This window comes from Nannospalax galili, unplaced genomic scaffold, assembly GCF_000622305.1.
Source record: "Nannospalax galili isolate Female #2095 unplaced genomic scaffold, S.galili_v1.0 scaffold592, whole genome shotgun sequence".
In the NCBI taxonomy this organism is placed as follows: Eukaryota; Metazoa; Chordata; class Mammalia; order Rodentia; family Spalacidae; genus Nannospalax; species Nannospalax galili.
The window spans coordinates 421110-434965 of NW_008331650.1; the positions used below are offsets into that span (position 1 = coordinate 421110).

The following is a 13856-nucleotide window of genomic DNA, read 5'->3' on the forward strand; positions in this document are numbered from 1 at the left end:
GTGATTTCAACCTGGTGGCTTAACATCTCCGGACTTTAAGTTCTTCAGCAAGAAAATAGTTCATAATACAACATTTTTAGTATGTTTAAAATAATGCATGAGGGTTGGCGGTGGAACAAGACACTACCTGTAAAACACAGGGCCCCAAATAAGGGCTCAGTAAACGAAAAGCTGTTAAAACCTCATTATTTACTGTACAGACAGTCTGTATTTCTACCAATTAACTTAGATTGATTATATAATATAAATTAGTCAAAACATTTTTCTGGGAGCTGGGGAGATGGCTCAGTCAGTACCAAGCATGAAGACTTGAAACCATGTAAAAATCCCCCAGAAACCATGTAAAAATCCAGCCATGGTGTACATGTCCTGTGATCCCAGTGCTGGGGTGGGGGTGGGGACAGGTGGGTTCCTGGAGCTCGCTGGCCAGCCAGCCTTGTTGAATCAGTGAGCTCCAGTTTCAGTGAGAGACTCTGTCTTACCCCGCCCCCTGCCCAAATAATGTGGAAAGTGACTGAGGAAGACACTTGGTGTCAACCATATGTGTACATGCAAATACATGCACCTGTGCACATTCATACATCCACATACATACACCACACATAGAGACACACCCCGTTTTTCTACAGTGCATTTTGTTTGCTGTGACTGGAACACTTACCTTTCCTTTCGGTCAGGCACTGGCAGAAGACAGGGGCATCAGACACCCATGGCACCTGCTGGTTCCTTGGTCTGTGACTTTCGAGTTTTATGGCATTGTTCCTGAGCCAGTGATCCAGTTCTTTTTATCTGCCTTTGGCTAGGAGAATAACTGTTCAAGAGGCACAAGTGATATATTTCTGCTAATTTCTGTTTTTTCTTTCAGTTGTGAATGACCAATAAATGGAATTAGAAAGGAATACTTTAGGCCTGTCAGATAGTTTGAAAAGCCTCAGTCTGAGAGAAGTTTATTTTTATTTTCTTGCAGTGCTGGGGTTTGAACCTACGGCCTAGCACATGCCAGGCAAGTGCTCTACCACTGAGCTACAGTCCAGCCCAACTCTCTTATTTGCCCACTTTGCTTGCTGTCATATACAAAACATTTTAGAAGTTCCATACATAGACAGATTTTGAGAATGGTATTTGGTACATCTCCTTTGTGTATTAGTGTTGCATCTGTTGATCAGTAGTGATTCTACCACACAGTACTACAGTACTAATACTAATATTAGTGCTCATAATAGCATTTATTGAGTGCTTACAATATACCAGTTATGGTTACAAGCACTTTACACACTAACTCAATCCTCACTATACTACGATTATTATTTCTACTTTAATGTAGTGAAATCAGGCACAAATGATAAAGGAACTTGTCCAAGGTGGCACAGCTTAAAAACTTTCATCAGTCTATATCTTCTTACTTGTACATTATTGATAATTTTATATTAGCTTTTAGAGAATAAATGGTCAGTAGTTTCAATTCTTAGTGTAGGGATATTTCTCCTGAAGATAGGAAAGGGATTTTTAATTTATTTTATTTTAAGATAAAGTCTCCCCTCTGTAGCCCAGGCTGACCAGGAACTCACCGCACTCTTCCTGCCTCAGCCTACCAAGTGGTGGGATTATAAACACGAGCCATCCAGCTTAGCTGAGAAGGGACTATTAATGAGGTCCTTGAGTTTGGGGCTTCATAGTTATAAGGTAGGACTTTCAGATGAAGGATATTTTAATATGATTATTGGGGACCTTCAGAGATCATGAAAAGACAAGGTTGTGATTCAATATTAGGACAGTGAGTAAGGCTAGAAGGTGGAATGTTCCACAGACGGCCATGGCTAAACTCAGTGGGTCACAAAATAGAACCAAAGGGGGCTTATGAGATGGCTTCACAACAAGGTGCTCACCACCAAGCCTGACAACCTGAGTTCAATCCCCAAAGCCCACATGGTAGAAGAACAGACTCGACTCCCAAAAGTTTTCCTCTGACTCCCACATTTGCACCCTGGCCACACATATACACATGCACACAAAATAAGTAAGTAAATAAATACAGTGTAATAGAAAATTTAATACTCCACAAAAACACATGGGAAAAGTACTTATAGGGGGAGGGGGGTTGACAGGGGATGAGGAGGTGAGAGAGTGAGAGCGAGAATCAGAATGCATTATGCACATGTATGAAGTTGCCAAAGAACCATTTAATAGAAGTTACATATATAAAAGAATGTTCAGTTTATAATATATAGAGTGTTCAGGGTATATGTGTGTGTGTGTGTGTGTGTGTGTGTGTGTGTGTGTGTGTGTGTACGAACTCAGGTTGCGCTCAAGTTGTCGGGCTTGATGGCAAATGCCTTTGTCTGCTGAGCCATCTCATAAGCCCCCTTTGGTTCTATTTTGTGACCCACTGAGTTTAGCCAGGGCCGTCTGTGGAACATTCCATCTTCTAGTCCTAAAATCGAATCATAACCTCATCTTTTCATGATCTCTGAAGGTCCTCAACAATCATGTTAAACATATATATATATATATATAAATTATATAAATGTAAAATGTTCAGTTAATGGATTCCATGGTCTCCTCCTCCTCCCTCCCCCTCCTCCTCCTCCATTTAGATCTGGCTACCTTGTTCAAGACTTCCTGGTCTTGAGCTAATGGTCTGGCCTAGGCCTCTGGTGTAGCTGAGACTACAGACCTGCACCAGCAGACCTAGTGTGTAGCTTTTAAAGTTTTAAAATTTGAATTCTTTCAGTGAGACTTATGCATTCATTTCCAAGTCAAAATCAAGTGTGTTTGTTTGGGGGCACATTTAAACTAATAGGGAGCCGTATGGAGATTAGCATACTTTCTTCGCCTTAGGCTCCTTTGGAAATTGAGATGAGACAAAATTGGCAGGTCTCCCCACCCCCTGCCGGAAGTGACCGACAGCAAACACCCTTCCTCACCAGGTTGTTTTGCAGTCTGTCCTTGAATCCCAGAGACAGGTCCCTTTGGGTGACTTTCACTTGGAACAGGGCCTGTTTGGAAGAAACGTTGTAGGTCAGTCGATTAAACTAAGAGTTTTAGGTCATCCGTGGGTCAACAGAACATTCTCTCAGACAGAGCGAAAGGAGGCCCAACCTGGCTTGAGGGGCCACAGGACTTGTGTCTACCACAAAGTAGCCCAACCTTGGGGTGCTGCCCGCGAGTGCCATATTTACAGAAGTGTGCCGCCCTGCCCCAGGGCTACCTGTAGAGAAAGCGTTCGATGAAGACCCCAAAGGGGATGTGTGCCCTGAAGAAGAGGCGACAAAGAACCTCTGCGCCCTTTGTGAGGCTAAAGGGCTTTGTTTGGGGTTGGAATGGGGGGACAGTGGGGAATGAGAAAGCATTTAAAAAACGGGAAACACCCATAAGGGCAGTTTGGCCCAAGTTCCTGCCCCCCCGGCCTTCCCACTGGTTTATATGGAATCTGCCCTGCAACCTGCGTCTGGGCACGTAGGGATGGGTATCCAGCAATCACACCCACAGCAGCCCAGTCCCTTATCACGACATTCAGCAGGCCTGTGGCGGTGGGAGGGAGGGCCTGGAGGAGCAGGGGGCCATCGGGTGCATCCCGCCTCTATTTGGGGGTGGAGGTGGGGATAGGAAGATTGACATCCCGATGCGCCCCTCCTCCCAGCAACTCCCCTCTCTAGTCCAGTCCTAGAAGGAGACAGAGGCCGGTGGCCACCTGCCAAGTCAGGCCTGGGCGGGCGAAGGAGGAGGGGCAGGGGACCGGGAGGTGGCTCTCGTGATAGCGCCACTCCTTTAGACTCTGGCCGCGCGGGGGACCCGGCCCGGGGCTGGCTGTATAAGAGGCGCCGGGGCAGGGCGGGCCTGCAGCGGGGAGGCGGGTTGCTGCACCCCCACCTGTTGCAGCGGCCAGGGCCGCGCGGGCTGCGGAGATGGGCCGTTACTCCGGCAAGACGTGCCGGCTGCTCTTCATGCTGGTGCTCACGGTGGTCTTCTTCGTGGCCGAGCTGGTGTCGGGCTACCTGGGCAACTCCATCGCGCTGCTCTCGGACTCGTTCAACATGCTGTCGGACCTGATCTCGCTGTGCGTGGGCCTGGGCTCCGGCTACATCGCGCGGCGCGGGGCCCGGGGCTCGCGCGCCACGTTCGGCTATGCGCGGGCGGAGGTGGTGGGCGCGCTCAGCAACGCCGTCTTCCTCACGGCGCTCTGCTTCACCATCTTCGTGGAGGCCGTGCTGCGCCTCGCGCGGCCCGAGCGCATCGACGACCCGGAGCTGGTGCTCATCGTGGGCACCCTGGGGCTGGCGGTCAACGTGGTGGGCTTACTCATCTTCCAGGACTGCGCCGCCTGCTTCTCCTGCTGCGCCCGGGCTCGCCGCCACCGCCCGCCGCCGCAGCCGCTGCACCGGGGCAGCCCGGGTGGAGCTTTGGGGGGTCCTCAGGGGACTGCGACCCCGACAGCCCCCGGCACGGACTCAGCGGTGACCCTCCGGGGGGCCTCGGTTGGAAGAAAAGAGCAGGAGGGCGCGACCGTGTTCTCAAATGTAGCAGGTGCCTTTCGGTTGCATCCTTCGGGACGCTCTGTCCTTCCTCCGCGTCCTTCGGGAGCCTGGTCCCCTGTCGTCATCACGCCCCCTTTTTCCCTTCGCTTCCCGTCGGGGCTTTTGGAATCCCTTTTGCAATCTGCCTTGCTTCTCTTGAACGTAACGGAACTCTCCCTCTCTCTGCCTTCCTCCTTTCTTTCTCCCCCCCTTCTTTTCCTCCCTCCCTTCCTCCCTCCTTGACCCTCAGCCCTTATCTCTCGCTTCCATCCCCCATCCCTCTCTCTCTGGAAGTATTGATCTTGGCAATCAGTAACTGGGCCATCCCTCCTCCCCTTCGCTGGTTGCTATCTGGACTAGGTTTCTCTCCTCCCCCTTGGCCAGCCTCAGCCCCTTGGGTGTTATGGGTTTTAGGGGGTAGGCGTGGGCTTCTGGCTGTTCCTTTTTAAATTTGAAAGTGTGTATGTGAAGCCCAATGGTGGACCAAGTCTTCCTCTGGACTAAAATGCCGGGAATGGGCTGTGTGTGGAGAGGTGGGGACTCCCATAGGTTAGGAGGAATTTAAATAACAAAACTGCATTTTGAGTTCATTGGTTCTTTTTGTTTGTAGAACTCATACACAACACAAGGTTTCTTCTTTGAATGCAGGTGATTCCCTGAACACCCGGAATGAGCCAGAAGAGACAACGGAAAAGCTGAAAAAGTCCGAAGCCCTGAATATCAGAGGTAGGACTGACTCTGGGCACTTTGACACGCTTTTCAGTATCCGTGGTGCGGTGCTGTGGTCTTCATTTGTGTTTGACTTTGAAGAAGGGAACAGTGTTGGAAGGCAGGTCAGTTACCTGCAGACTATGACCCTCCCCTCTTGCCTAATCACGGCATTGATTCTGAGGGAGAAACTAGTTGCTAATCATTTATCTTTGCTGTAATTATACCCATGGGATAACGGCCTGTTCCTGAGACCCCCAGATCAGTGTCTGGTGCTCTTGTCCCCTACATATCAATGTCATGGTCCCCTAATTTCCACATATGTGTCATGTTCTCTTGTGTATGGCATCTCTGCCATGTTCTCCTGATCCCCACATGTCAGTGCCATGCTCTCCTGGTCTCCACAGGTCAGTGCCATGCTCTCCTGGCCTCCACATATCAGTGCCATGTTCTCCTGATCTCCACATGTCAGTGTCATGGTCTCCTGATCCCCACATATCAGTGCCATGTTCTTCTGATCTCCACATGTCAGTGTCATGATCTCCTGATCCCCACATGTCAAGTGCCATGTTCTCCTGATCTCCACATATCAGTGCCATGTTCCCCTCATCTCCACATGAGAGTGCCATGTTCCCCTGATCCCCATATGTCAGTGTCATGTTCTCCAGATCCCCACAGGTCAGTGCATGTTCTCCTGGTCTCCACATGTCAATGTCATGATCTTCACACTTCTTTCTTCTGTAATCCATGTATCAGTGTCATGTTTCCATTTGCCCCACAGATCAGTGTCATGTTCCCGAGTCACACATATCAATGTCATGGTCTCCTGATCTCATGTATCAATGCTGTATTCTCTCAGATCCACATATCTATGCTATGTTCTTGTAGCTTCACAGATCAGTGCCATGTACTCTTCACCCCCACATGTCAGTGCCGTGTACTCTTCACCCCCACGTCAGTGCCATGTTCTCTTCACCTCCACATGTCAGTGCCGTGTTCTCTTCACCTCCACATGTCAGTGCCGTGTTCTCTTCACCTCCACATGTCAGTGCCGTGTTCTCTTCACCTCCACATGTCAGTGCCGTGTTCTCTTCACCTCCACATGTCAGTGCCGTGTTCTCTTCACCTCCACATGTCAGTGCCGTGTTCTCTTCACCTCCACATGTCAGTGCCGTGTTCTCTTCACCTCCACATGTCAGTGCCGTGTTCTCTTCACCTCCACATGTCAGTGCCGTGTTCTCTTCACCTCCACATGTCAGTGCCATGTTCTCTTCACCTCCACATGTCAGTGCCGTGTTCTCTTCACCTCCACATGTCAGTGCCATGTTCTCTTCACCTCCACATGTCAGTGCCGTGTTCTCTTCACCTCCACATGTCAGTGCCATGTTCTCTTCACCTCCACATGTCAGTGCCGTGTTCTCTTCACCTCCACATGTCAGTGCCATGTTCTCTTCACCTCCACATGTCAGTGCCGTGTTCTCTTCACCTCCACATGTCAGTGCCATGTTCTCTTCACCTCCACATGTCAGTGCCGTGTTCTCTTCACCTCCACATGTCAGTGCCATGTTCTCTTCACCTCCACATGTCAGTGCCGTGTTCTCTTCACCTCCACATGTCAGTGCCATGTTCTCTTCACCTCCACATGTCAGTGCCGTGTTCTCTTCACCTCCACATGTCAGTGCCATGTTCTCTTCACCTCCACATGTCAGTGCCGTGTTCTCTTCACCTCCACATGTCAGTGCCATGTTCTCTTCACCCCCACGTCAGTGCCATGTTCTCTTCACCCCCACATGTCAGTGCCGTGTTCTCTTCCACAGATCAGGTCAGGCCACTGCTTTACTTGGTTTGCACTTCTGACAACATGCTGATATTCTATGCATACTATTTTCTTTGTTCACAGATCAGGTCAGGCCACTGCTTTACTTGATTTGCACTTCTGACAACATGCTGATATTCTATGCATACTATTTTCTTTGTTTATGAGGAATTTTGTGTGCTGGGAGTGGAACCCAGGGCCTTGTGCATGCTAAGCATACCACTGAACTATGCCCACAGCCCCACTGCAGCCTGTTTTAATTGGCTGTGACTTTTGTTTGTTTTGAGACAGGGTCTTATTGGTAGCCATGACTGACCTGAGTTCTCAATATGCAGCTAGGGCCGGGCTTGAATTTGGGCAGTCTTCTTCCCCTAGCTTCCTCACTGTTGGGATGACCATGCCTGGCTTTGTGATATTGCTAAAGGTGGAAAGAAACAGGATGGGTCACTAAGTAATGCTCTGCCCTGCAGAATGTCTCTATTGCCACAATTACTTACAGCAATTATTTATTGCTGTCGAAGTGACTGTTAGTGGATTAAAACTCTCACTTCCATGTCCAAAGTGGGGGATCTGAGAGGCTGTTCTCACTGGACACTGTTGGAGTCAGCACCTCTCCTTTGTAATTTCTTAGGCACATATTTTGCTTTATAGTGATTTCAGCCTTGGGTAATCCCCAATCTTTTCTTTGCGGGGAGGGTAAGCAGGTCTCTTTATGTAGCCCATTCTGGCCTTGAATTTAGCCTCCTTCGTCAGCCTCCCAAGTGCTAGGATTACAGGTGTGGGTCATTGTGCCCAGCTAATCCTTAATTTTGACTTTGAGGAAGTGACCTTTTACCTTCATGTGGTTTGAGAGAAGACTGGAGTAAAACTTATATCCAGGTAATACAATGTACAGCTGAACACCATGTAGAGCCTTTCAAGAGTTTCATAGTTGATTCTCAGAAAGAACCTGTAGAGAAAATACAGAAAACAATAGCAACACATGTGCTCCTAAAATTCTAAATGGTGATTTTGAAGAAAATGTAATAGAGTTAGGGATTTTCCCCTAAAGAGTGTGATGGTAAGTCTTGAGAGATTCTGTAATGAAAAAAGTCATTTAATTCATCTTTCTTTTTGAGGCTCATATATACATATATCCCCCCTCTCTCTCCTCTACCATCTGTCAACCAACCAATCTATCAGTCAGCCTATCATCTATCTGTCAATCTATTGATTTACCCATCATCAATCTTCTATTATGTATCTGCCAATCTATTGTCATCCATCAGCTACACATTTCTAAGTTGACGTTTCCATCATAGAACTTAACTTTTCAAAGTGTATCCTGTTATGTTTGGTTTTATATTACAAAGTTGAGAAAAAGAACAGGTAGATGAAAACAGTAGAGTGAAGAGATACTGTGACCCTGTTTGGGACTTGATTTCGCTAATTTGGGGTTGGGTCTTGAACCCAGGGCCTCCCCCTCACATGTTCTACTACCGAGCTATGCCCCCAGCCCCAATCTTGCTAATGTTTAGTCTAAAGCTATCAACACTCTTGAGCCCTTGGCCCACAGGTTGCTGCAAACGTACACCTGAAGCGTCTCTCAGGCGAAGAACACTGTGGCTGAAGGATGGGGATTGGCTTCAAGCTGCCCGGGTTGGAGTCCCTGCCCTGCTATTTACGAATGCATCACTTAGGGCAAGCTTCTGAGCCTCTCTGGGCCTCCAGGCCCCTCATATTTTAAATTAAATCTATTTTTTTTTGTCTTTTTGAGGTAGTCTCTCCCTGTAGCCCCAGCTGGCCTGGAACTTTCTGTATAAACCAGGCTGGCCTTGATCTCACAGAGATCTGCTTGCTTCTGCCTCCTGAGTGCTGAGAATAAAGGCATGCACCACCACGCCCGGCTTCTATTTTTGATGTGTTTGTTTTAGTTTTTTTTGAGACAGAAATATCAATATGTAGCCTAGACTGGCCTTGAATTTGTGACCTTCCTGCCCCTGTCTTCCCAGTGCTGGGATTACAGGTATGCACCACTTCACCCGGCTATAAGGATGTTAACAGTACCCACCTGGTGGACTCACAGTGAGCTATGGCATGGAAAATGCTTAGGCTTGTAGTAGGAAAAAGAGCTGATGCTTTACGAGTTGCCTGCTCTGTGTCAGAGGCCATCATGGAGTCTTAGTGGCTTGTCATTCAGGTAGTGAGTGAGGTTGTTAGGCTCAGACTCCTGCTGCCTGTCATGAGGGTGCTTGTAGCTAATTAGAGCCTTTCCCTGTCTCAGGCTAAGCATGGGTCTGTCCTTATCTCAGAGGCTGGGTCCTCCTCCTGGAGCCATGACTCAGGACCACAGAGAATAAGAGCTGGAAAGACCCTGGGGAAACGAACCTCAGTCCCTCCCCTTTATAGATGGGGAAATGAGAGCTCGAGAGCCAGGCGGCTTCCCCAAGCCCCCTTGGCTAGGGCTGAGGTGGGCCCAGCCACTCCTTCGCACTTCTGGCTCTTTCTGTGATCACACATGGCCCTCTGGCCTGCAGACAGAGGTGGCTTGCTTCTCCAGTGTGCGTGTTCCACTGAGTTACATTTCAAACACCTCTGAGAAACTCCTTCTGAAAGCGGGACGGAAGTACCCTCCCTCCCCAGATGTGCATCTCTGATGGGGTTTCCGGTAAAGAAAATCATTTTTCTTTTTCCATTTTCATATGTGTATGTGGTGTGCATATGTATATGTACACACACACACACACACACACACACACACACACACACACATATATATATATATATGTTTGCATCTGTGTGATCTGTGTGGGTTCACGTGCATGTGGAGGCCAGAAGCTGATGTTGGAAATCATCCTAGATCGCTCTTCCACCTTATCCATTGAGGCAGGGTCTCTCAATCAAACTCAGAACTCACTGATATGGCTGGTTTTAGCTAGCTTGCTCTCAGGATTCCCTGTCTCTGCCTTCAGAGGCTGAAATTACAGTCTGGCCACCATGCATACCCTGGCATTCATATGGGTTCTGGGATCTGAACTCCTGCCCTTGTGTTTGCACAGCATCCCAGTTTGCTTCTCTGTTGCTGTGATAAAACAATGATTGAAAGCAACTTAGGGGAAGAATGGGGTTATCTGGCTTACACTTCCAGGTCATGGTCCATCACTGAGGGAAGTCAGGGCAGGAGCTCAAGCAGGAACCTTCAGGTAGGAGCTGAAGCAGAGACCACAGAGGAGCACTGCTCACTGGCTTACTTCTCCAGTGGGCTGGGTTCTCACCAATTAGCAATCAAGACAATGCCTCACAGACATGATCATAGACCAACTTGAGATTTTTCAGTTGAAGTTTCTTCTTCCCAGGTGACTATAGGTTTGACACTTGAAGCTAACCACTATGGCACACAGCAAGGCTATAACCACTGAGCTTCCCCACAGCCCCCAGAATTATAGTCTTGATTTTTATTACTGTTTCTCCCTTTGCAATGGGAATAAGAGAATGGATTCTAAGAAAGAAAGTTCATCTACTGCCAAGTGTAGTGAAAATACAATCCCTTTGAAGTTCTTTGGTGGTTGAAGTTTGCTTCTCTGTTGCTGTGATAAAACAATGATTGAAAGCAACTTAGGGGAAGAATGGGGTTATCTGGCTTACATTTCCAGGTCATGGTCCATCACTGAGGGAAGTCAGGGCAGGAGCTCAAGCAGGAACCTTCAGACAGGAACTGAAGCAGAGACCACAGAGGAGCACTGCTCACTGGCTTACTTCTCCTGGCTTGCTCAGCTACCTTTTTAATATAACCCAGGCCTATCTGCCTAGGGATGGCACTGCCCACAGTGGGCTGGGTTTTCACCAATTAGCAATCAAGACAATGCCTCACAGACATGATCATAGACCAATTTGAGATTTTTCAGTTGAAGTTACTTCTTCCCAGGTGACTATAGGTTTGACACTTGAAGATAACCACTATGGCACACAGCAAGGCTATAACCACTGAGCTTCCCCACAGCCCCCAGAATTATAGTCTTGATTTTTATTACTGTTTCTCTCTTTGCAATGGGAATAAAAAAACCTCACCCTTTCACATGCCTTGTGAAAGTTCAACGTGAATGCACTGTGCTTTGTAACTCCACAAATCAACAGCATTGAAGGTTGGGCTACTTATCACATTTCAGTTTAAGTCAAATGGACAATTTTGATAGATGCCCATTCAAGGGGAGTGGTTATTTTGATGAGTCAGTATGTGAAGGCCAAGTTTAGAGGTCTCCTGTCCTTGCAAAGCAACCCTGTGGACACTGTGACTGACCAGGTGATTGAGGTATCTGCTCCATGCTGATCTGTGCCTCTTGGGTAACCTGACAGATTCATCCTTAACGGTCACAGCTGTGAGCATGTCATCTGCTCAGAATCCCTCACTGCAGCCAGAAAGAGGTCTGAACGCAGCTGCCGTTCAAGGGCTCGCTGTGCTGGTCCCCACACTCTTTTGTATACATATCCCCATGTTACCTCCCCCCACCCTCCTAACCTCCATCCCCTCCTTCCCATCCTAACACTTGCTGCACAGGCAGAGTGAGGTGAGATGGGTGTAGACTCTCTGCCCAGGCAGATCCAGTTCTACCTCAGCCAGTTCCTAGCTTGATGCTGCTGCTTGATGACGGTGGCTGAGTTGCCTTCACCTCTAAGCCTCAGCTTCTTCGTTCCTGCTGTGGCCTGTCAGTGCTGTGGTCAGGCTTCCATGAGTGCTTGGATGAACAGAGGACTCCAGAGTTGGTGCCTGTTATTACTGTCACCTTCAGGTCAGTTCTCAGAGGGATCTGAGGCTTCGTTGCACACACCCTGGGAATCAGCCTCATCCTACGCATGAGACTCACCTTTCATAGGCTTCGTGGCTCATAGAGACAGCATCAGGGTCTGAGAATGCCATGTCTTCCCTGCCCCATAGACCATCGTCCACCTGCAGCCTCCCTGGGGCCCTGTGGATATGGTGCACCTTCTCCAGGCTGCCTGCTGCCACCGCCCTCCTCCTCAGAGTTCTCTCAGTGGAGGACTCAAGCTACTCTTAGCTTTCTCATTCCAGAGGACCTCCTCTTTCCCGACAAGCGCACTCTTTTTTTAGTTACTTTCTATTGTGATAAAAGCAGTGGTCAAAACCAACTTGGGGAGGAAAGGCTTTATTTAGCTTACATCTACCAGGTCACAGTTCATCACCGAGGGAAGCCAAGGTAGGAACTCAGAGTGGGATGCCATGGAGGTACACTGCTTACTGGCTTGCTCTCTTGGCCTGTGTTCAACCTGCTTTCTTATACAAGACCGTCTGCCCAGGAGTGGCACCACCCACAGTGGCCTGGACCCTCCCACATCACTCAACAATCAAGAAAATGCCCCACAGACATGGCCACAATTCAGTCCAATGGAGGAAGTTCCTCAATTGAGGGTCCCTCTACCCAGGTGAGCCTAGTTGACAACTAAAGCTGTCTGGCACACTCATGCACTGGGCTCAGTATTTGGCCAGTGTACTCAGGGTGGTGGTGATAGCAGTGAGGTACTGAACATTTCAAAAAAGCTGAGAAAAGGCATTAATGTTTTCACCATAAAGAAATGCAAAAGGTTCAAGGAGGTAGATATTTGGTTCTCTATTATATAATAGAGACATGTATCAGAATATCAGATGGAATCTGGTTTGCTGGTGTGTACTATAATCTAGCACTCAGGATGCCAAGGCAGGAGGATTGTGAATTGAAAGCCTGCCTGCGCTGTACAGTGAGGCCCCGACTCAAATAAAAGAAAAAGATAAAACAAATTGCAAGAAAGAAACAAAAACAAAAAACCGCAAACCAAACCCAAACAGTCCCCTCCCAAGCCTGAATAATTAAAAAGTCAATTTAAAGGAAAAAAAAAAAATCTTGCCAGGGCACTGTGATTTTCAGAGGATGATAACCATTTTACATAGGAGGCCTGAAAACCCACTGTGTTTTAGCATTTCAAGAGCTTAGAGGCTGGGGTAGAGCTGTGCAGAGAGTACTTGCCTAGAACATTTGAGGCCCTGAGTTCAATTCCCAGCACTGAAGCTACCATGGAGCAGGAGAGGAAGAGGGAGAGGTAGAGAGGGAGGGAGGGAGAGGGAAGGGGAGAGATAAAGAATTTATGTATTGATGCTTTCAGTGGGTTTTATTGTTGTCGATTTTGATGCTGGGGATTGAACCCAGGATAAATACACTCTACCAGTGAGCACTATCCCCATCGAGCGACTTTTTCCAACTGAAGTTCACAATAGTTTGGACCCTAAATTCTGCTAGTAGAGTTCTCCTAGTAGAATTTGAATTCTAATCCCCAATACTCAGGTTTAAAAAAAAAAATATCATAGTAAAACAATTAACAAAGAGAGGATACTGAAAGCTGCTAGAGAAAAACAAGTTACATATAAAGGAAAAACCCATCAGAATTACAGCTGAATTTTCAATGCAAACTATGAAAGTCAGAAGAGCATGGAACAAAGTATTCCCAGTTCTAAATGACCATGGATGCCGACCCCGAATACTTCATGCAGCAAAACTACCAAGGTTGAAGGGGAATAGAAAATTTTCCATGACACACTCCTGAATGATGAATAGTTAAAGAGGAAATTAAGAAAGAAATAAAAGTATTCCTGTACTTGCACATGCACGTGAATACAACACACACACACACACACACACACACACACACAGCACCTCATGCTTCATGCGCTACAATTCTAATTGACAGAGACACAAGCAAAAAGTTCGTCTCACCAAACTGAGAAAATATATGAAAAAATCTTTTAAAATTACATAAAAAACTAAATGGTTAAAAAACAATTCAGTGGCTGG

At 47.6% G+C, this 13856-nt stretch overlaps 1 protein-coding gene and 1 long non-coding RNA gene across 2 annotated transcripts in view; one reads left to right on the forward strand and one right to left on the reverse strand.

The window, feature by feature from the left end:
• Positions 1–643: 643 nt before the first annotated feature.
• LOC115069206 lies at positions 644–3907 on the reverse strand. Its single transcript, XR_003848487.1, has 3 exons — positions 3871–3907; positions 2925–2996; positions 644–811 (listed from the first exon to the last, which is right to left on the reverse strand). It is a non-coding gene; the product is annotated as an uncharacterized LOC115069206 (long non-coding RNA).
• Positions 3839–13856, forward strand: part of Slc30a10 (solute carrier family 30 member 10) — an 18927-nt gene continuing 8909 nt past the window's right edge. Inside the window, exons 1-2 of the mRNA XM_008826802.2 lie at positions 3839–4524; positions 5163–5240. Coding sequence (XP_008825024.1) covers positions 3906–4524; positions 5163–5240 — 697 coding nt within the window. The 5' untranslated portion in view covers positions 3839–3905. The remainder of the gene's footprint in view (positions 4525–5162; positions 5241–13856) is intronic.